Below are 24,677 nucleotides of genomic sequence, written 5' to 3' on the forward strand. Positions count from 1 at the left end.
ATGGCATTTTATTAGAGTATGTATCATGCCGCACCTACTGCAATTTCTTGCAATGGGGAAAAAAAAAACTAAAGGAGGACCCAATAAGATTACATATTTTGATATGTTTATTACATTGAGTGTCATGAAAGTCCAGCTCAAGCCAACAACAGAGTTCCTTGTGGTCATCTACCAGTGAAGTAGCAGCATAATGTACCCCAGTTGTCTTCTCTAGCCATTAATGCTAATAACCCTCTAGGAATGCCATCAATTTTGGTACCCTCCAGTGTTGGCCATTTACTGGATGACATCAATTCAACCATATGATTAAGTTGGCTTGTTTTATAATAGCTACTTAAATTCAGAATGTCTCATCTGCCAACCAATAGGTAGAGATATAGTAAGACTGTTTTCTTTAACCCAGTTGGCACATAATGCTAAACTTTGTTTCAGCATTATGAGAGAAAGCAGTATGAGGAGCTTGTGCACTCCTTCCTCCTCTAAAGTGACCAACTGAAGATCAGAAGCATCTACAGTTTGGCTTTGTTGAAACCCTAAAACGTGACTAACCTTAACTATGTTTAGCATAAGCAAGTCAGCTGCATAACCCAGGGTTTAAAGATGGCTTGTTTCTACTAACCATAGTTAAGGCCAGTGCTTTTTTTCAGGGGGGACGTAAGGTATGCAGTACTGGCACCTCTCTTTTTTGGTTAAAAAGTGTGGCACTTACTCTAACAACTTCATGGTGAGTACTGGCACCTATTTTTATAGGGGGGGGGGGACAGTGGTTAAGGCTAAGCATGACCAACTGCATTTAGTCTAAAATGGAAGCAAAACCATCTCTTCAGAGCAGTGCGAGAAAGGAGAGCAGATAGCAGGCAAACCCAAGGTTTACTATGGTTCATTCTGTTAATGTTAAAACATGGTTTGGTATTCAATGAAAATGCAGTCTTTGTTAATCGGAGGACTCAACAATTTGTTTGTTTGGAAAAAAGACTAACACTAGTTTAATTTTCCAGGTTTCAGTTTTAACAAATAGTTTGTTCAATGTCACTTAATGAAGAACATCTAAAGTCTAAAGGAAAGTCCTGCCTTACTTCATATCCAACTACTGATTAAAATCAATCTAGTAATGGAAAATGGAAAATTTCCAACCACAACAAGTACTGTATATTCCACAGCCAACAACATATGAAAAGGGTTGTAGCTTGGTTATAGGTTATGGGCATTGCATGGGAAAGGTCCAAGGCTCAGTTCCTGTCATCTCTAGGTAGGGTTAGGCAAGACTCTGGTCTGAAACCCTGTAGCTGCTGCCCATCAGTGTAAATACCAAGCTAGATAACTTGGTGTAAGGCAGCTTCATAGGTTCACCTACCATATTAATCTCAATTTTGAACTGGATAAATAAATCCAGAAACCCCATATGTAGCGACCTCTCATGTACAATATTTTATCTGAAGTATTTAACTTTTGCAGAGTTACATAATAGTATTGATTCTACATGCAGTTTCACTATTACCATGCCCAAACTATCTCAACAGCATCCATGTGCAACCACAACTATTTCCCATTAATACGTTTGTACATTTGGTTTCTCCATGTAATGGTTTATTTGAATGTTAGCATATTAGGGGCAATGTGGAAAATTGCAGCCCATGCACCATATAAATTTGCTTGAAACAGATCCATCTTCCATTGCAAGTGACATTTGAAGTAATGTACTGGACAGGTTTAATAACCTAGAATCTTTGTTCAAAATCAATTATACACCAATATGTAAAGGGACATGATTTGATTAAAGTCTCACTATTTTTAGTCATTGCGCATCAAGCTGTCTAATTTATCCTCACTGCTTACATAACAAAAGTATGAAAGCAAGACCTAATGTGGGTATTTTGCAACTGGAAATAATTATAGAGGACAATTTATAGTAAGAAAAAAACTGTTTTGTCAACTGCCCATGAACAAATTTAGCTCTTTCTGTAAACTTGCAAAACAAGAAATTGTTTGAAAATATCCAGACTTATGACATTTGAGGTCCCTATCCCTATAATCAGAATACTTCTCATTACAATGGAGGTTGTAAGGATTGAACCAAGGATCTTTGATTTACAAAGCATGTGCTCTGCATGGAGCTATGTCGCCTATCCTCACCATTCAAATATTACTTTTGCATGGAAGGGCTGTGGCTTCATCTGATCCTGTGGATACTCTGTGTAAGATATCCTACCTCTCTCTACAGTGTTGTCACTGGCTTTGCCACCACAGATAAGGCTCCTTCTCGTGTTGCCACCCTCGCAGCACACAAAGAAGGGGCCTCAGATGATGATCACTGGGTCTCGGTCAGTTCATATGGGGAGAGGTGGTCCTTCAGGTATTGCAATCCTGAGCCATTTAAGGCTTTAAAGGTGAAAACCAGCACTTTCACCGGGACACAAAACTAATTGTCAGCCAGTGCTGTCAAGCCAGGATCAGTGCAATATGCTCAAACTGTCTTGCCCCAGTGAGCAACCTGGCCGCCAAACTGCACCACCTGAAGTTTCCAGACCATCTTCAGAGGCAGCCCTACCTATGATGTGTTCCAGTAATGTAAACTAGAGGTTACCATAGCATAGACAACAGAAATTAGGCTATATCTGCCCAGACAGGAGCGCAGCTGGGCCACCAGGCGAAGCTGTTGGAAGGCACTCCATGCCACTAAGGCCACCTGAGCCTCAAGTGACAGCAAAGGATCCAGGCGTACCCCCAAGCTACATACCAACTCCTTCAAAGGGAGTGTAACCCCATCAAGAGCAGGCAATTTCCCATCCATCCGGTCCAGGGAACCACCCACTAACAATGTCTCTGTCATATCTGGATTGAACTTCAGTTTCTTGGCTCTCATCCAGTCCATTACCAAGGCGAGAGAACAGTCTAGCAATTCCACTGCCACATCCACAAAAGTAAAGGAAAAGTAGAGCTGTGTGTCATCAGCCTATTGCTGACAACATACTTTCCATGCACCACCTTCTGGACATGACCATCCAAGTAGGACCAGAGCCACTGCAAAGCGGTGCCACCCCTAACTCAGAGAGCCGCTCCAGAAGGATACCATGCCCAAATGTTATCAAAAGCCACTGAGAGGTCAAAGAGAAGTAACAAGGACACATTTCCTCTGTCTCTCTCCTGACTGATGTCACCACACATAAAATATTTCCTTAAACAGTGCTCATCTAGCTTGAAGTCTCTCTTCCTTGCAAACTTAATCTTGTCCCCTGCCAACTCATGTTCCAGACTATTGTTCTGCTCGTAAAGGAGAATCTGAGTATTTTCACTAGCAGCTTGAGTGAGTTTTAAACAGGGTGAATAAAAATCAAAGTTTTTTTAAAAAAATAATGAAAAAATCAGTTTTAAAAAAAATGGATTTTTAAAATAAAATGCTTTTGGAGGAAAAATCTTTCTAAAGATAGTTTTCTATTTAAGTTACATTATAGCCCAAAGGTTATTCATCAGGAAACGAGGATTTGTTTCAAGTTTTTCATGTGTGCTAAAACTCAGTCTAAGGGTTTTTTTTTAATTGTTTAACCACATCGGTTAACAAACATAGATACATATGCTATAATGTTATTGTTTTAGTTAAATAAATTGTTTAAATTGTTATTAAGGAAATGATTATTTTTCTCCTTCCAATAAAGTACAGCAGAAAAGTTGTCCAAATATAAACAATAATTTCATAATTATCTATGTATTTCTGATAGGTATAACCAAATCAGTAATTTTTTGATGTAACTGTAAAAACTACGCTGAACATTTATTATTCCAAAAATGAAACCTTCCTCTGGTTGTAAATATTAAGAGGATGCCAGCAGGGTTGAACCTTTCTGTAAAAAATGATTTAAGTCAAGCCTTGCTGACTAGTGATTTAAATCGTTATTTAAATCGATTCGTTTTAAATCAAATCCACCCTGGTTTTAAACATTTTTTCAATTTGAGTAATTGGTTTCTGGTATCACCATAATGCCAAGAATAAACATCTTGTAGGTTAAAACACAACACACACATCATCATCAGTTTTTAACTTCTTTTAAAAAACAGTTCTCTCTTTCCTGCTGGTCTAATTCCTACTCTGCTGTCTAGTTATATGTGTAGTAATACTGCCATCTGGTGTTGAAATGTATGTGACCACTATGTATGTTAAGGGAAGAAACACATATTTACAAAGTACGCAATTGGGTTGTGGGCAGGTGGTATTTATTTGCAAAAGAAATCCTGCAGAAACCTCCAGATGTATTTAGATTGCTTCCCCTTACTGGCCCTCTGTGCAAAAAGGAGCTGATACACAGAATAGGGAGACCAATGCAACTCCCGCACTTTCACCAAGTGTTGCTAATTTCCCACGGAGCTCTGCCCACTACTAAAGATTGGAATTAAAGTACAATTGTACCTTGGAAGTCCAACAGCTTAGTTCCCGAATGTTTTGGCTCCTCAATGCCACAAACCCAGAAGTGACTGTTCCGGTTTGCGAACTACTTTTGGAAGCTGAATGTCCGATAGGGCTAACGCTGCTTCCGATTGGCTGCAGGAGCTTTTAGAAGCCAATCAGAAGCCGCATTTTGGTTTTCAAACACTTTGGAAGCCGAACAGACTTCCGGAATGGATTCCAATTGACTTCCAAGGTATAACTGTAATTTGAAGGCCAGGGGCCCAGGGAGGAAAACAACAACTGTATATATGTACAGGAAGAGCACAAGGGCCAATCCTTATGTCCATTAGCTGGCCCAAGAATTGACAGGGGAGATTTCCATTGGGATCTACAGAAATCTCTCTCAAAGAATGTGGGGAGCAGTGTAGGTGAGTGTATGAGAAATAGATCCTGCCCTTAATATTTTGATACACTGTATTCATAGTATTATTTCAGTGCTATTTATTTAAACAATTTTTTGATGTAATTGGGTAAAAGGTTACATAGCTACTTCATGTGCATATTCTTAAAGGTGGAGGGGTTTCCTATTGGTTTTATCTCATGAACGTCTTAGAGACAAGAAGTGAGTAATTTGTATTCAATTGTGCTTGCGTGTCAAGTTATTAAGTGAAATGAGGGGAAATATGAGCCATCACATAAAAATAATATAAAATAGCATATATATAATTTACCGTCTTGATAAAAGATCTTTCTTTTTCTTCCCAAACTTTTTCACCCAATTCAAATGTGCAATGAATAGATACTTCTCTCTCATAGGATCCAAAAATAAGTAATCTGCAACACAAGAATATCAGTAGCATTAACACAAACATATATTTTAAGCCATCATTCATTGTTTGTAATTGGTTTAACATTTGCCCATATTAAAGAACCCCTTAAAATATTAAATAACTTGAATGTATAGTTAAGCCCACATGATTCTACTTGACAAATGTAGCACAAGTAACATCAGAAGTTTTATAAAGCACTTGCCCCCTCTAGTGGGAAAGGAGGATACATGAACTTGTTCAGATGCAGTTTCTCAATTTCTCAAAAACATAACATGCACACTGAAGTAGGCAGAAAGTTGAATCTTGCACTATTACTACATATGTAACAGTGATAAAGAATGAAGAAAATTGATATTTTAATTGATCAATTTTGTATTAACAGCCTAGTACTCAAGACATGCATGCTTCCATATTCTGGCATGCACACCTAACACCATCACAGAAGAGGTGTGATAGGAAGAAAAAATAATGATCATATTTAAAAGCCAGCCCAGGATCTACCAGATCCCAAGTAAGTCTACCATATCACAACAGCATCATGCACAGTCTGCAGCCTAGAGCTGGCAAAAGGATCAAGCCCAATCCCATTGCCATGAGCTGCTGGGCTGTAGCTCTGCAAGGACTCATCAGCAAGGAGGACGGATTTGTCTTGCACGCTAAAATATTAAAGTACCAGCGGATAAAATGTAATTCATATACTGTTGTCTGCTGTTTTGATGTTATACTTTACATTACTCTGTCAAGAGAATTATCTGTATTTCATCTGCTTGACAGCTCCTATCATCAGTTCTGTTTTTAGAATCTTTCAACAATTAAAACCTTGCAGATATCAGAGGCAGGGAGCTATTAGTATTATAAACTTGATGTTGTAAGTGCAACTGTCAACAAGTACTCTGAATATTTGTTCCGTTATAGAACCCACTAAACAAAGCTGTGCTCATAACAAAAAGCTAATCATCCCCGGCCTCCAAATCAACCAGCCTTAGATTTCAGTAGACCAGATCAGTAATTGCAATTGTCATGAGTTTTAAGGGTTGACAATACATTTTAAATTTGAATTGCTATCTAAAGATCTGCTTTACAGAGTTACTCATTTTTGCTCAAGAAGTGCTAAGGCAGTACTTCTATACAAATTTACATGGCAGTAAACCACACTGAACACAGCAACATTAATACTTAAGCATGAAGCAGTGTTACAGTTACAGTCTATTCCTACTCCATTTAGAACACCAACAAAATGAAAAAAGGTATTCTTCATTTGAAATACATTTTCGAAGATACAAAAAAAAGAAGATAGAAAAAAAGAAAAGAAGAAAATGTGCTAATAGAAGCTGCGAGCAACAACTCCTAATTGTCTTTGTAATTAGCAGAGAAAAGCAAACTAATGCAAAGGAACACATATTTAGGAATTAATTTTAAATAGTGTTGATTAACAAACTCATTTTATTTTTAAGAGCTACAGTCCCATTCCACAATCCACAAGGGAAATCCAATGGAAGACATTCAGTGAAACCAGACATGCAGAGAGTACCAAGAACATACCTTGAACATTCTATTAAGGAAACTTTCAGTCGTCCTTCAGTTAGTGAAAAATTTTGTATACTGAGATTCCAATCTCTAAATTCTTCAGGTGGCACAACTTGAAATGGAAAAAACGGCTTGAACCTAGTCAAAATATATGTATAAATAGGTTAAAAACTTTCCCCCATAGGTGAAAAAAGCATACAAAATTTACACACTGCAACGAAGAGATGAAAGGTCTGATTGTAAGAACAAAGCAACTGTGTAAGTAACACTATACAATACAGTGGTACCTCGGGTTACATATGCTTCAGATTACAGAAATAGTACATCGGGTTAAGAACTTTTCTTCAGGATGAGAACAGAAATCGTGCTCCGGCGGCACGGCAGCAGCAGGAGGCCCCATTAGCTAAAGTGTTGCTTCAGGTTAAGAACAGTTTCAGGTTCAAACCTGAACGAATTAAGTACTTAACCCGAGGTACCACTGTATGTCGAATTGAAAATTAACATGATTTTGTCAGATTTGTTTAAGAAATATATGAAACAGTTATCAATTGGAAACTTGATTTAAAACAGTCTTTTTTCTTGCCAATTTAAATCACTGATTAAAATTAATCTACCCAGCTCCTACCCTCTTCCCAAACTTTCCCCCCATAGGTCACTTGAAAATTGCTGAGTGTCATGTTGGACCATTTGATGTTTATTCTGTCTGTTGTACAAATTGTAATGTGATGTGCTAGGTGCTGTATCATTTTTAATTGTATTTTTATTACTTTTTTATTTCTTATACAGTGGTACCTCAGGTTACAGACGCTTCAGGTTACAGACGCTTCAGGTTACAGACTCTGCTAACCCACAAATAGTACCTCAGTTTAAGAACTTTGCTTCAGGATGAGAATGGAAATCGTGCTCCGGCGGCGTGGCAGCAGCAGGAGGCCCCATTAGCTAAAGTGGTGCTTCAGGTTAAGAACAGTTTCAGGTTAAGAATGGACCTCCAGAACAAATTAATTTCTTAACCCGAGGTACCACTGTATTGTATTTTATTGTATTACAATTTGAATACAGTGGTGCCTCGCAAGACGAAATTAATCCGTTCTGCAAGTCTCTTCGTCTTGCGGTTTTTTCGTCTTGCGAAGCACGGCTATTAGCGGCTTAGCAGCTATTAGCGGCTATTAACGGCTTAGCGGCTTTAAGAAAAAGGAAACAAACTCGCAAGAACTCACAAGACGTTTCGTCTTGCAAAGCAAGCCCATAGGGAAATTCGTCTTGCGGAACAACTCAAAAAACGGAAAACTCTTTCGTCTTGCGTGTTTTTCGTCTTGCGAGGTACCACTGTACATTGAAGTTCAAAGAACTCAAATATTAAGTGTTCTTCACAGACACACTGTGGACCACTGTTTGCCAATCCCTGCAATAAGGTATTTGCCTGGCATGCGGATTGGAACTGAATGGCCATGTCCCTATCGCCAGATGTTGAGGCTAGCTTTTGTTGCAACAGCAAAAGCCACTTTTTACCCTACTGAAACTAAAGTCAGCCAGCCTATTCATGTTATAAATTAATGATTTGCAAATATCTGTTTCTTCCATCAATATATTTTGGGATCCCTAAAATCTCCTTTGGGCCTGGAAGTTCCAGAGGCTCAGACAAAGTTTCCAAGTTATCCACAGAAGTTCAATTTTTACTGAGTAACAAGTTGCATATGGCTTGCCTCCTCAAGACACCTTATTCTTTATACTCTATGGTTTGAAGTTGGCTTGTTTCAGTAATCTATCTTTAAGATTAACCACAGTTTAGTTTGGTTCAGACCCACTCTAGTCATGGTTCGGCACTAAAATTGCCCTGGTTGATGACTTATTATGAGAGAGACAGAGAGTGTGCAATCTTGTAGATCCTTATTTATCTCTCAAAAGCTTTTTGATACCACTGACCCTAAGTGTCCTTTTGGAGGTTGAGGATTGGAGGCACTGTGATATGGTGGGTGTTTTTCCAGCAGGGCTGTCTCCAGACAATAAACATTGGGAGACTTCTTCTAGGTGCCTTGACAGATAAGCAGAAGAGTCCTGCAGGGTTTTATTCTGTTCCCACTGCTGTTTAATGAAACCATGGTGAGAGCTATTGAGGAAGTATGGAGCATAGCATCACCAATATACTGATGAAACGTGACTCTATTTTTCCATAAGCCGGTCAGATGGTATAGGTGCTGGTGTGTGTGGCTTCAATGGCTAAGAGTGTCTATCAGCATTTATGGCTAGTTTGCCAGCTATGGTCATTCCTAGACCAGGATAGCCTAGCAGCCCATGCCCTAGTAATGTTCTAATTAGATTACTCTAACATGTTCTACAAGGGACTGCCCTTGAATACTTGAAAGCTGCAGCTAGTGTAAAATAGAGCTGCAAGGATTCTAAGTGGTGTTGCACTTATTGCCAAATGTTACTGGGATCAATTCAGGGTGTTTGTTAGTTTATAAGCAGGCTTGTGCAGAAGTGGAAGCAGCTGGGTGCAGTTGCCCTGGGCCTCAGAGGGACTAGGGACTGACTGCCTTTTTGAGTTTATAAATTTGTTCTAACAAAATTCATGCCCTGGGCCTCAGATATCTGCCCTATAAGTCCTAAAGAACTTGGAACCCAAATACTTGAAGGAATGCTTCTGCCTATATCAGCCTGCCTAGCCATTGGATCTCATTGACAGCTTAGCTCAGCAGTGATTCTAGAGAGGGCTTTCTCTGTAGTGCACACATTTATTGAACTGCCCCCTCCGAAAGGTGCATAATGTACCTTCACCACTGTAATTCTGGTGCCATCCAGACAGTGTTTTGCCCAGGCCTTCAAAGAATACTGAACAAAACAGAATCTCTGGATGAGATCAGCCACAAGAAAAGCAATCAGTTTACTGCAGCTATACATCTCATTGTAATTGTGTAGTTGTATTAATTATTTGGAAGACTGATTTAGAATTTGTTTTATTGCTGTTTTAATGTGCAATTGTAAACTGCCCTAATGGGCAGTATGAAATTGGGTTTTTTTAATATAACAACAACAACAACCTGTGGTTAGTTAAAAATGAAAGCGAAAGCTTCTATTCTCTTTAGAACTGAACAGGCAGTTGAGTGAGGAGTACACAAGCTGAGATTCACCTGGGCTTGTTCATGTAATGATAAATCCAGTGTTTAACCATAGCTTATTGTTACAACCAGATGCAGCCAAGTAAATGCCAAGATAAAATTACTATAGACTTCTATCCTTCTAAGCGGAGTTCACATTAATTTGCTCACCTTTGCATACATAAAATGTTAATGGATGCAGATACTAGCATGCTAGTATCTTAATGGATACAATACCAGCATGCTAGTATTGGAATAACTGCTGAAAAATAGTTTTCTCAACAGGAACAGCATAAAGAAATAAAATAACTCCTAACACATTCTAATCAGAACTATCTGTTAATGTTGTGCCACTGAAATTATGAGTTTATGTGTGTCCTTTCACTGACCTCTATGACAAGGGGAATATCAAATGACAGGATTGCACAACAAACCCTTATGATCTCCAGAGGGGCAGCTGTGTTAGACTTAAAGACTAACAAATTTTACAATGGTATCATTTTATTATGCCATTCAGAACAATTTCCTCCTTATCATGTGGGATAGTGTTTTCCGAAAAGCAAACTTGTACTGGAAATAATCAGTACAAGTTATTTTTGTTAGGAGCTAATGTTTATACACTATTACCAAGACAGTAAGTTTATAACACAGACTTCTACTATGGCCTGGCATATACAAAATATCTATTGCAATACATTTTACACCCTGCAGATCTGATAACTGATCATATGGCTACATTTGCTGCAGATACAAATTTCACCAGTGCTGCAGAACTACAGTGCTCTACTCTAACCAAGAGTGCAGATGTTTGTCTGCATTCACAATGCAGTTTACAGAACCTTGTCAAGATACCCATTGCATATTATTTAAGTTTAAAAGCAAAGAGAGCAGAATGGAATTTGGCATGTTTTTCAATACGGAACTCCCCAAAATAAATAACTGTTCCCATGAAGCAGCTTGTGAATTCAATTTAAAACAATTCTCAAGCTCAGCATAATTTAAAATTGGATTTTCTTGAAAGAAGATTTGCAACTTTAGGCAGATCCATTTTCCACCAGCAAAAGATACAGAACCTGTTCTACAGCTAGGTTTAGCTGAACTGTAGCACTCATTTTAAATTTGTAAGATACGACCAGTCAAAACTTCAGTAATGTGTGTCAATAATATATTATATACAGTAAATACATGATTGTTTCAAGAATAGGCAGGCTTCAACAAATCCTTGTCATGGTGAGTGCGGCACCACCCCTGAAGAGGATGACAAATGGTTAGTCTTTGTCATCAACTTCAATTTTCACCAACTTGAAAATTCTTTAAATTTGCCCACCCTTCTAGACAATTAATACAATTTTGGGAAGAGGTTAACCCAGATACCATCTGCCAAACCTACAAAACTGGGTAGGGCTGAATACTTCAATCAAGCACTATCTTAAATAGAATAATGATAGCTTATTATTGCATTTTCATCCCATCCTTCCAAAGTGATCAGACTGGTGCACTTGAACTAACATATTTTATACTCAAAACAACCCTGCGATGTAAGTTAAACCTCAATACAATAACTGGTCCAAGGTCACAGAATGAGCTTCATGGCAGAGTAGAATATGAAAAGAATCTCTCCAGCCCTAGTCCAACACTACCCACTAAACTACACTGCCTGACCTGCTTTGGAAGTCCCTCTAGCGAATACATGACAGATGTTGCGCAATCCTCTTCATATTTATTTATACATGAAAGTTATACTCAGAAAGTTCTGAGTTAAATAGAGCTTCTTAATTAAATGTACTTATGATTGCTTTCATTTTTAATTTCTAAGGTATTACCAGTTAAAACTTCAGTAATGTGTGGCAACATCATTATATAAATAAGCATAGCTTCCTAAATATATCTGTTATTTTTAGCTGCCACCAGGAAAGATGCTTGCCATCATCAGACTATAAAAATAAAATGATTTCTCTTATCCTTTTGAGAGATTCAGCATTAAACTTCCCACTATTCTGTCTCATATTTTCAACACACAACACCTTTGAAAACCTCTTAAGTTGTTCTTAAAATAAGTGAGTACTTTGAATTCTTAAAATAAGTCATTGAAAACAGTAATTTAGTGCTGCCAATTTAACCTTAACTAAAGGCTAAAAATTGAATGCATGTGTCCCAATGAATTTAGTGGTGTTTATTCCCAGGTAACAGGAATAAAATCAGGCTATAATAACAGTTATTGCAGTTATTAACTGTTGGCTAGCTGCTTATATATCCTACCATAGTGAGGAAACATTGCAGAAGCAGTATGTAAAAACACATAAAACTTAAAATAGACTCTTGTTACTTCTTCTTTCACACAATCTTTAAGTAACATATAGTAAAATGATCTGTGTCCTTGACTGACACCCTGACCATTATCGAGTTACAAAGATCTTTCTGCTGAACAGAAGTTTGGAGGTTTGCTGAATGTATCTTCTAAACATATGTCTGACTACTTTCAAGTTATGAAAATACTATCTTCCCATTACTGTCATAAGAACAAATGTAGGAAGAAATTTGAAACAGCCCTAAAAAGTACATATACAAATACATGTGAACAGGGCTTTATGTGGAGAGGAAAGAAGCAGCCACAAGGAGCTGCTGTTTAGAGCGGAGAAGTGGGGGAAGTTTAAAACAGAATTATTACAAAATCTCCACACACCCCTCCAGCAGCTTTCCCTCCTTGAAAGGTTCCATATAAAAGTTTACAAGAGTACTTAGGCATTGCTACTCACACTTCCATTGTGGAAATTAAGTTTGGAGGAAGATATGATTTGGAGTAGATGGCTGGCGGGGAAAGGGGTTAAGTACATACACAAAAACACCCCAGTCAGATTTCAGAGGGTGCTTTTCATTTTTAAGAACACATATTTGCATGTGATATGCAGTTGCCCCTCACAGACAAGAAGGAATATTTCCCCGGTTTTAAGACACGTGTTGTGACAAAGATGTGAAATAAAACCAAGTACTCCATTACTGCTCTTGCCATCTCAATTTAAAATGCTGCAGTGACTAGAAGCAATAACTGGCAGAATTCTCTCTTCAATGCAGTTCATAAAGGCATAGGAGTTCTGGCACCCCATGACCTCTTGGCTCCCTCACCCACATCCCCAATGCTTTTCCTTTGGCCTCTTGGCTCCTATACTTGCCTTTCCCTCAGGATCATATATTTCACCCTGCTTTTCTTCATTTGCCTAGCCTCTGGGCACTCTACTTCATACATTCCCTATCTTCCCAGGCCTTCTCCCAGTCAGCTTAGCTCACCCCATACAGCTTTTCTTTCAATAAAGTCTATGGGGTTCTATACCCAGACAGACAAGTATTCCTTTTTATAACTTAGACAGTGAACCTTTTGTTGCCAAGTTCTTGGTTCTCTGAGGAGTTAGAATGTTCTGTGCCATCACACAAGCTCATCTGATGTCCAAGGCATCATCGCAAGAATCACGTTATAACAGACACCAATTATGTTCAATGTAATTTGTATGATAAAGAACTGTCTCAAAGTAAAAAACGTAAACTATATTTGTAACTTATGCTTTCTGAAATATACACTGGCAATTTTTAGAATGCAGGAAGATAGAGGATTAACATAATGGTTCCCAGAAAGAATATTCTCCAGTTACCCAGAGTTTACTTGAAAATATTAATAATTGTTCCGCAAAATAATTACCTTTTACTGTTTTATCTGTGATGCAGAAATGTTACAGAAGCTCTAATAAAGATGGTTAGCTATTCAACAAAGGCAAGGGAGAAACAATATGCAAGAGTATACTATAGAGATAGACAAATCTGAGGAAATATGTTGATAAATGGTCAGAATAAGGATTCACATTATTCATTCTTTCCTAAACATCATAGGTGCCACATAAAATGGTTATGTCATATTCCGAAAGATAAAGAATTCCACTGGGAAACTGTTAGCATCCTGCAAACCTAATCTAAGAACCAAATTGCAAAAAAAATATATTTCAATTTAAAATTACCATACCTGCAAGTTAAAATCATATTTCTCAAGTGAAACAAAAAAGTAAAAAATTCCGCTCCTTTTATGTAACAGACTAATGTCCTTATTATATACAGAGCTCCCTTACTGATTTAGCTATGTTAAGCAGATTAGGTATCTAATGGATGAACTCGCAAGACCTTGAATTAGGAAACACAGCAGCTGGCAGATTTTTCATATTACTTATGTGGAAATAACTTCTCATAAAAGCAGGTGTGTGAAAAGCAGAACTCAATGCTTTAGTTGCAAAGCACTTTTTGAAATGCATGTAGCAAATATTTTTTATTATTATTAGTGTAAACCAAGCCTCAATAAAAGCTCCCCAGGCAATGAATAGTATACAATAAACCACAGAACTGTCCCCCCCAAAACAAGAAACAATACAACTATAATTGTCATAACTATGATAAAAAATAACCACCAGCAGCTTAGATTATCATTATGCAGTACTGATGTGACCATCTCATAAACCTCTGAAGGCCAGGTGGAGCAGATGCTTCAATTCCCTCTGATAATCCTTCAAAGACAGAGGTCCTCTGGCTGGGACGGGACGACATGGGACTGAGGGGGCAACTCCCATCTCTTGCGGGGGTGCAATTAGTGCCAGCACCGTCCGTTAAGAGTTTGGGTGTAATCTTCGATACCTCCCTTTCCATGGAGGCGCAGATTGCAGCTATAACAAAGGCGGCATTTTTTCATCTCCGCCAAGCTAAGCAGTTGGCTCCTTACCTCTCTCGCCCTGACCTAGCCACTGTGATCCACGCGACGGTCACCTCCAGACTGGATTATTGTAACTCGCTCTACGTGGGGCTGCCCTTGAGACTGACCCAGAAACTCCAGCGGGTGCAGAATGCCGCAGCGAGACTCCTTACAGGGTCTTCGCTTAGAGATCACATTCATCCGGTGCTATACCAGCTGCACTGGCTCCCGGTGGAGTACAGGATCAGGTTTAAGGTGCTGGTTTTAACCTTCAAAGCCATACAGCCTAGGGCCCTCGTACCTACGGGACCGCCTCTCCTGGTATGCCCCACAGAGGAACCTACGGTCTTCAAATAAAAACACCTTGAAGGTCCCAAGCCACAGAGAGGTTAGGCTGGCCTCAACTAGAGCCAGGGCTTTTTCGGCTGCGGCTCCAACCTGGTGGAACGCTCTGTCACAAGAGACAAGGGCCCTCCAGGACCTGACATCTTTCCGCAGGGCCTGCAAGACAGAGCTGTTCCACCTGGCCTTTGGTCAGGGCGCAGCCTGACTCCCTCCTTTGGCAATCTTTACAAAACTTTAGTTCATGGTTGCCCTCAATTTTGATTTTAATTCATTTTTATAATGTTTTATAATGTTGTACTGTTTTAATGTTGTTAGCCGCCCTGAGCCCGGCTTCGGCTGGGGAGGGCGGGATATAAATAAAACTTATTATTATTATTATTATTATTATTATTATTATTATTATTATGTCTTTTCATCACCTGAAGATGCATCTCCAGTTGGAGGAAAACCCATAATCAGGGAGCCATATTGAGAGGTTAAGTATGAAGGGTCTACAAAGATAGGAGACAGAAACAACACTGCCTATATGGTGGCCCTGGACAAAACAGCCATAGTGACAGAGGCTGCAAAATTACCCATACTAATTCAAAACAGGGGACGCGGGTGGCGCTGTGGGTAAAACCTCAGTGCCTAGGACTTGCCGATCGTATGGTCGGCGGTTCGAATCCCCGCGGCGGGGTGAGCTCCTGTCTTTCGGTCCCAGCTCCTGCCCACCTAGCAGTTCAAAAGCACCCCTAAGTGCAAGTAGATAAATAGGTACCGCTTTATAGCGGGAAGGTAAACGGCGTTTCCGTGTGCTGTGCTGGTGCTGGCTCGCCAGAGCAGCTTCGTCACGCTGGCCACGTGACCCGGAAGTGTCTCCGGACAGCGCTGGCCCCCAGCCTCTTAAGTGAGATGGGCGCACAACCCTAGAGTCGGACGCGACTGGCCCGTACGGGCAGGGGTACCTTTAGCTTTACCTTTAATTCAAAACAAATAGCAAGCCTCTACTATAAGCTTGTAATAGTAAATGTAAGATAAAGGTAAAGGACCTCTGGACTTTATAGCACATGGATGGATGTATATTGTAAGATCTGAGTGCTGGAAAACCAAATGCAATTAGGAAGGCTGTTTTGAAGCATTACTCTTCTACAGGAGGTCCCACAGGCCCAAGGGATTGTTTCTCAATATAGGCATTCTTGCTAATTATATATACTTCATTTCCACAAGTCTTTTCCATGGGACTGGAGCACCTTTGCTAAAAATTAATATTTAGATTAATTTTTAAAAAGTAACCTAAAGGGAGGGCATGATGAAAGTTATTAAAATTATGATTTGTGTGGGCAAAATAAAACAAGGTAAGTTTGTCTCCTACCTTCTTAAAACTTGGATGAACTTAGGATCATCCAAAGAAGTTTAATGGGGGAGATTCAGGAAATAAAAAAATAATTTCTTCTCACAGTGTGTAAGAAGTTAAACGAAGTCACTCCTACAAGACACTGTAATGACCAGTGTTAAGCTATTTTGTAAAGAGTATTAAACAAATACATGGAAGGTGTCTATCAAAGACAGGCTTCCATGTTCAGATGCAGTATGCCACTGAGTATCAGCAGTTGTGGAGCAACAAAGACAGTGCCCTATTCCCTTCATACCCTACCTGTGAGAAACAGAGATGCACTAGGTTAGCAGCTATGGGAAAGTGGATGCTGGACTAGATTAACTATTAGTCTGCCCTAGAAAGTATCTACTTAAACTCTTAACTTTTCCTTCCACAGCTAGCAATTATACCCATCTACTGATTTATTTGTGGAACCCTCTTGTAGTACTGCACAAAGGTGGGGAGACTGTCTTTACCTGCAAACATCTAATCAGTAACAGCGTCAAAATCTGTGTTGACTGCATTTGTGTATCTACCACTTGAATGGACATCATTCAACATGCAAATTCACCAAACAGGTGTTAGAGAGTAAACCAGTCACCTTCAATGCAACAGTTGTTTGCCCCAGAGAACAAAGTGTCCCCATTAAAAGAATGTTCTAATTCTTTTTTAATTGCTAATACTTACTAGAACAAAAAGCAAAACAAAGAACACAAGCAATAGACTATTTACTGTTTTATGTCCATATTGCCAGTTAATACCTATATTGTTTGTTTGTTTGTTTGTTTGTTCTGTTTATATACCACCCTTCAGACAGTTGGTTTTCAGAATAAAAGCACAAAAAATACATAACTTAATAACAAACAATATATCTGCAGTTTGAGGTCAAAGTTGCCTTCCCCAGTATGGTGTCATCCAGACATTATGAGCTACAGCTCTCATCATTCCTAACCATTTGCCATGCTTGCAGGGATTTGAAGTCCAAAACAACAGGAGAGCAGCACATTGGGAAAAGCTTCATTACCTGAACCTTATTTGTCCTATGCATGGGTGATTAGAAATGTTAAAGTACCTTGTTTTTGTACTCTACATTACTTTATCCTTTCCAGGACTTCCAATTCTTGACATACTTTAATAGCTTTTTTTAAAACAATAGCATTTCATACGCTCTGAGCAAAACAGCTATTTTTCTTCATCTCTGAAAGATCCCTTCATCATTTTCATTTAAGTACCTCTTTGAAAAGGAGTAATTACCACACCACTTCTTTTCAAATCTTATTAATTAGTAAATAGGCTGCCTATTATTATTGTTCTGTTCTTCAGTCATACACTGGTAGGAAGTACTATTCCCAAATATCTGGAAATGACTTGACACCAAGGTGACACCTTGCCAAAAAAGAGAAGAATAATTTGGACAAATGTCAAAGCCTTGGGGTTGATCCAGCTGGGTCAACACATTACAACTCAGGCATACTTATTACTGAGAAAATTGATCAGCGTGTATTACTTCAGCCTGCAAGAAATACCATAAAAAATGTCTAGCACATTTATGTTTTAGTCTAACCTTTATCCCGATATGATAGTTTTCTAGTTACCAAAAGCAAGGCTGCAATATGTAATTATCCAATTAATCAAATATCCATTTTGATTGGCTGAAAAAGGTGCCCATGATCAATCAATAATGCATCAGGCGCCAAGACCCAAACCAATGGATTCAAGTTACAAAAAAGGAGATTCTGACTAAATATTAAAAAGAACTTTCTGAGAATAAGCGCTGTTTTTACAGTGGAACATACTCCCATGAGAGGTGAGGGTCTCTCCTTTCTTGGAGGTTTTAAAGCAAATGTTGAATTGTCATCTGTCAAGTATTATCTAGTTGAGATTCCTGCCTTGCAGGGTACTGGACTAGATGACCCCCGGGATTCCTTCCAACTCTACAATTCAACTTAGAATCATAGCATCATAGATTTGGACAGATTCTATGATTACACAAACAGTACTAAAAACCTGCAAATGCCACCTTAGAAAAGGATTCCCTCCTCTTTAAATATCTAGTTTGATTATCACTTTAATACTATCCAAGTTCAATATTATTATAATTAAATCATGTTTAACTAAATCTAGGCCACAGCATCAGAATACACAAACATAAAAAATCAGGAAAACTTTTAAACAAGGAAGAAGTTCTATCAACAGAACCAATTGAAGGATATAAGAAAAACAAAAGAAGCCAATTTTAGCTTCACTTGATTTTGAGATGGAAAATATCAAATCAGAGCCAATATTGTTACGAAGCAGCTATTAATATTCTAACTCTTCAGCCAAAATTTCCAGCTTAATTTTTTTAAAAATGAAGCAAGAAGGAACAGCAACCCTAGCCAATAATGTCCACTTATCTAGAAGCAAGTTCCACACACAACGGAACAGACTTCTAGGTAAATATGAAAAGGATTAAAATTTTGAAAAATAAAATAAAAAGCTGTCTATTTTCTGTCTATATTGAGGTATTATCTGATGAATAAAGGAGGTCACTTTTATACTGTGGTATATTCCAGGCTTGTTGTGGAATAGCCATGCCTGTAAAGTTTAGCTGTTCAACTGTGGAACAGATTCCCATGAAGGGTGGTGGACCCTCCTTCCTTGGAGGTGTTTAAGCAGAGGTTGGATAGCCATCTGTCATGTATGATCTAGTTGAGATTCCTGTAATGCAGGGAGACGGATAATGACGGGGTCCCTTCCAACTCTACAATTCTATGATTTTATAATTCTGTGGTATCAGTGATTTACTGCCAGTTAGGCCCTACTAAATTTTCTCTACCAATATCCATTGGTTAAAATCCACTGTAATGCAAGGTATTCACTCACACAATGAGGATTCTCTCCTCCCTCTGCACCCCACACTCAAAATCTTCCTGAATCTTCCAATATTCAGCTTCATTAGATATCCAAAAATTCTGGCATTATGAGGGAATTTTTCACTCTATTGACTTTCTATGTGCTATGCATAATTTTATATGCTTATTTCATGTCGCCTCTTACTCATCTAAACTGAAATTCCCCAAAAGCAAAACTTACACCATTTGTTCAATTGCAGAATACTTAGTAGTGTGCAAACAACACAATCACTCCAATGATTAGTTGAATACTGCAAGGCACTCCCACCCCTGAATGAGGGAGCCTGCATCCTCTCCATGGGGATCAGGCTGATGGAAACAGAATCTTCTAGTGCTCAGGAACACATGCTATGTGAAAAACTATCCAACATCTCCCAGTGCCTTGCATGGTAGCTACTATTGCATTTAGAATAAAACCAAGTGCTTTATTATTAAACATTATAAAGTTTTAAACTTAGTATTTGGGATTGAGATATGTAGGATATCTCAAAATTGGTGTTTTTAAAATGTATGGGCACACATCCACAATCTAACATTAAGCTGAAATACCTTGTGCAACTAATGATAAAGATGGTAAAGGGAAAGGAAGGAAGAAGACAAGTAACCACTCCTTTCAGGACAAGCTCAACACAGAAAAATAATTTCTACCTGCATTAGTGGTTAAAAGACAAAACCAAAAGCTGTGAAAGGCAGCTGATCTGGACTAAATATCAACAGAGTACATAATCTTTTGAACATGGTGTGGGTGTTTTAAAGTGTTAGAAGAAAAGGGTGTAGCCAAGGGGTGTCAGTGAACAGACAACAACTTTTCTCTTTCTTCTGCTACTTTATACAAAGTCATTTTCCCAACAGAGACTATCTACAAAATAAGAGAGCATTAAAACCATGCCTCTTAAAAATTCTAGCAAGTTTATGTAGTTTACCAAAACAAAAAAACCCCATGCTTCCAATTTGTAAACAGGGTTCCATAATTACACTCACCTGTTTGCCAGTTGCAAGCATGCCTGCACCAAACACCCAGCACAAAAATATTCCCACCCCAGGTTGTCCATAAATAGAAGAATATCAAGAGGAAACACAGAGTCCTCCATTCCCAGAGTTCTCTGCAGGTCAAAGAGTACCAAAGAGTGAGTGAGATGTTATTTACATCTCTTGCAAGAGAGAGAATATTAGTTATTTTCCCTAACTAGAGAGGAAAGAAAGACATGAAGTTTCTTTCCTTCCAGAAAGGCTTTTGCAAATCAGAGTAGAAAGGGATTTCATAGGCCACCTAGTCCAACCCCCAGCTAGATCCAGGAAATCCAGAGCAAAAGCATCCCCAACAGATGACCAGTCTCTACTTGAAGACCTCCCGCAAAAGAAAGCCCAACCATAAACCCCAGATAACTGGTTTCATGTTCTTACCACTAAATTTTTTTTCCTAACATGCAACCCAAGTCTAACTTAACATGCAACACTCTGGTAACTTAAGCCCATTATATATGCTCTTGCTCTGGGATAGCAGAGAACTATGTAACAGCCCTTCAGTATTTATGCTTGACAAATCTATGTTGGCTTCTACTAACCACTGCATTTTGTCAAGATTTATGCTTACAAATTTGTCCCTATCTAATCTGTTCAAGTATCTTTCCTGGTAGCAAAAGCAGTCTAATCTTCCTCTTTTCTGAGAACTGGACCAACATTTGGCTATCTCCAGTCCTTGCCTATTCTCAAGGATATCTAACAGATGATAGACAGAGATTCTGAGAATACATCAGCAGCTTCTTCTAGTACCCAAGAATGCAATACATCTGGCCCTAAAAACCAGAACTCTTTTAAGGTAGCTAGGCATTTTCTGACCAATTCCTCTTCTATCTTAAATTGCAATCCTGACCCTTAACTACTGTCACAAGGTCACATACAGTTCCCCTTTTAGGAGAAAACAAGAGGCAAAAGGGTATTAAGTAGTTCCTTCTCTTTATTACCGGTACATGCTAACATTTCATCATCCTTACAATGAAGCAGGCCTAGTTACCTTCCTCTTTCTTAAACCATACAATCCATTTCATTACATAGTATGCCAGCCTTGGTTTTCCTATCACTGCTCTAACAGGTCTGGGTATGCATCTGTATTTGCCCTCTGTGACGACCTCTCCTTCCTTTCATTTTTTCTAAGTCTCGGGGTGTGTGTGTGTTTAATTCATCACCAAACTTTTTGGTCAGCAGCATCAGCTCTTTACATTTTGCCTCATATTTTTCTCCCATTAGAATTGTGATTTGCCTTTAGTAACTTCTTCACTTCATGAACTCCCACTAATCTTGGGCTCCTTTCTTTATTAGCATATCTAGCCATGGAATCCTACCTAGCATTTCTCTGAGCTGATTAAATCCAGCTTTCATGAAATCAAAGGTACATGTTTGGCTCTATTCACTTTAAGCTTTCCACATGATCAAGATTTCCAGCAGACTGGAAGAAAACAGCAGTGAGTTACTGCTTGCACTTTCTTCAAAAAACAACAACAGAATAAGGGGCACCATGAGGTGTGGAATGGGGGAATGGGGTCAGCAGTACAACTAAATAATGGCTTTGATAAGACAAATCAAAAATCTGTGGACCTATGCATATGTATACAAACCATTTCATCTTCTAAAAATGCCACCTTCAGAAGGCATTTTTGCGAATGTTATCATCACTGTTGTTATTACCATGTTTCAAATACTACTACACAGTGTTTACTAAGAATAAGTCAATAGAAAGTTTTCCTTCCAACAATTCCCCAAACTATAATGGTGAGTAAAGTATAGCTTTGCTCCAGTTAAACCCAAAGCACCTTACCTGATTTTATAATGAGGTAAAGTATGTTTGCGCCTAATGACTTTCTTGAACTGGCTGACAATGATGGAAGTAAGTTGTGGCAAGGGCCTTCCTTCAAACTGTGACTTGACTTCAAGACCAATCACAGGCTCATCGACAAAGGCGAAAGACCAGTGAGTGAAGGGCAAGCGGGTGAAGACCAGCCTCACCCGACCCACCACCCTAGAGATCTTGGCAAAGAGATATGCCGACTTGCCAAAGACAAGGTCGGCATCAATGGCCAAGTGGAAGCCACCGTTGTACTCAACGTCCACCTCAAAGTCTAGTTCCTCAGGGCATCCTTCCTCGCTACAGGTCACCGGCCTCAGGATCTTGATGTTCTTGAAAACGGGCACAACGTTCCCAAAGGCAACGTCTCTCAAGCTGAGCCCCTCCAGCACCTTGCCTGTCACCTTTGTCTGGAGCAGCTCCTCAAACTCCACCTTGATCTTCCTGGTGACCCAGTGCCTGACAAAGCCAGTGTCCTTGAGCTCCCTGAAGAGAAAGAGACAGATGGCATTGAGCCAGTAGAGGGTCTCCTCGGTGAACTCCACCACCGAGCTAGAGGAGGAGTCCGAGTGAGTGCCCTGGTCATTTTTGGAAGGGGACTGGCTGGGGGGCACGCTGCGGGAGCCAGCCCCCTCTTGCACCCCCCCGCTGCCGCCGCCGCCAACGAAGCCGGCGAAGTACTCCTTGAGGCTGGTGTCGGGCACTGCCCGGGTGGTGTAGATGCCGGTGTTGGGCGCCGAGGACGGCCCCTCGGGGTCTTCGGGCTTCCTCCGGTAGAAGAGCAGGATCTGGCACAGCAGCGTCAGGCAGGAGCCCAGCAGAGCCGACAGCAGCATTCCATACACCGACAGCATCGCCTCAGCGCCTCTCGCCGCCCCTCACGCAGCCGCGCCGGCTCCCTGCGAACCGCCTACCCCGCGGCCCTCGCCGCCTCACGCCGCCGGCGCCACGGCCAGCCCCGCTACCTCCATCTTGCGGGCAGCGGCTTGAGGGGAAACGGGCGCCGTCAAAAAACAAAAGCAACAACCCGGGGAGCTCGAGGTCGACGCAGCCCCCCCAACGCTCGCTCCCCTCAGCCGGCCCCAGACGACAAACCGCCGCCGTATCCACAACTCCTTCCCTCCGTGGCCCGCTCCGCCTCACACAGCAGCAGCGGCCGCGGCATCCGGGTCTTTTCTCGTCTTCTCGCGTCCACCGCCCCCTTCCTGAGGAGAGACCAACTGCCACTTTTCTCCCTTTGGCTGCCCCGTCCCCTCTTCTGTCTGGATTGTAAAGGCTGGGGAGGTCCGGGAGTGGGTGGGTTACGTCATAGGCTACGCCGTCCCATACGCTGACCTCATAATACTGCGGAGGGAGGAGGGGAAAAAAAAAAGTAAGGCGGAAAAAAGGAGATCGGAAGTGCGCATGCGTGTTTGTTTCTGGCCCCTCCTCCTCCTCCCTTCTGTTGCTTTTGGTTCCCGCTACTCCCCCCGCCCGTCCGGCATGTTCTGTGTTCAAGGCTGGTTGAGAGGTTAGTTAGTGTTTGTAAGGCAAAAGGGTTGAAAGTGTGAGGGTCCTTAAAGGCACCGCAAGAAGGAAACGTGGTCGAACCCTGTCTCGAGGGCAGGCTCGGGCTGAATCCTGTCTCCACCAGGGGGATTGCGGAAGCGGTGTTTTCTTTATCAGTATAGGATGCAAGCGGTGTTCTAAGAATAACAACAGGGATTCTGAATTCGGACACGCGCGCACCCGCAACCCGCTTTGCTGGCCTCGATTTTATTTGCTCTCTTCCCACCTGGTCCACCGACAAAGACATTGCAACCAGCGCATTAGTTTATTGAACTTATAAGCCGCTTCCCACAACAGAACGTCCCGTAGCGATAGAGTAAAACATACACAAGCACATCAAAAATATAATTAGAGCAGAAGCATCAAATGCTTGGGTGCTACCCGAATGTCGTGGGAAACAAACGTCCTTTTTTTGTTTGCACTTCACCGGCATGCTCCTCCCACCCGCGTCGTTTTCCGATCTCCGTGAAAATCACTCCCTTTCTCCTGCTTTTAGTTCAGATTTAGGCAACTACAGTACTACTGCCAAGAAAATGAATGAAAATATTCTAGCCAAGATAACATTGGCACGCACCTTATACTTCACTGAACATAACAGTTTCAAGCAAGAAGGTAGCCGGACCTTGAAGGATTGCAGAGACTTAAATATGCCGAATCAACACGAAGGATGGCTTTTGTAATGAAACAGACAAATCTAAATGAACCTGTAAACTTTTTCCCCCATGCAAAAATAAGGGGAAGAGGGAGAGGAGCGGGTGCGGAGCGGGAGTGGGTTTTGGGTGTGAAATTAGTCTCTTGTGAACATGACAAAATACCAAATCAAAGTCCAGCGGATGGGGGTTGCCTTTATTTACCTTTTTAAAACAAGGCCTTTAACCTTAAGAAACACGCAGAACTTGTATATTGCTTCATATATGCTGTTTACGGACCAATTACACAATGCAACTGAATTAGGCACAGATTTCATTATGTTAAAGGGAAAAGAATAACAAACACAGGTTTCCCGGTTTTCCATTAATGTTATCCAGATTCAAAAGTGCAATGGAGTATTAATTATTCAGAGTCACTGTTGTCCCTCTTTTCCTCTAAAATAATGGTTATTGGATGGTATGAAAAACTACATGTCTCTGAGTGA

The 24,677-nt window shown here is 40.2% G+C and overlaps 1 protein-coding gene across 1 annotated transcript in view; it reads right to left on the bottom strand.

Annotated features, from left to right (window-relative positions):
- PDZD8 (PDZ domain containing 8) overlaps nucleotides 1-24,267 on the bottom strand; it is a 39,934-nt gene extending 15,667 nt beyond the window's left edge. The window contains exons 1-3 of the mRNA XM_081912631.1: nucleotides 21,968-24,267; nucleotides 6,754-6,876; nucleotides 5,113-5,215 (exon numbers count right to left, since the gene is read on the bottom strand). Of these exons, the coding sequence (XP_081768757.1) occupies nucleotides 5,113-5,215; nucleotides 6,754-6,876; nucleotides 21,968-22,848 (1,107 nt within the window). The 5' untranslated portion in view covers nucleotides 22,849-24,267. The remainder of the gene's footprint in view (nucleotides 1-5,112; nucleotides 5,216-6,753; nucleotides 6,877-21,967) is intronic.
- Nucleotides 24,268-24,677: the final 410 nt, after the last annotated feature.

This window comes from Podarcis melisellensis (assembly GCF_964234715.1).
Source record: "Podarcis melisellensis genome assembly, chromosome: 5".
In the NCBI taxonomy this organism is placed as follows: Eukaryota; Metazoa; Chordata; class Lepidosauria; order Squamata; family Lacertidae; genus Podarcis; species Podarcis melisellensis.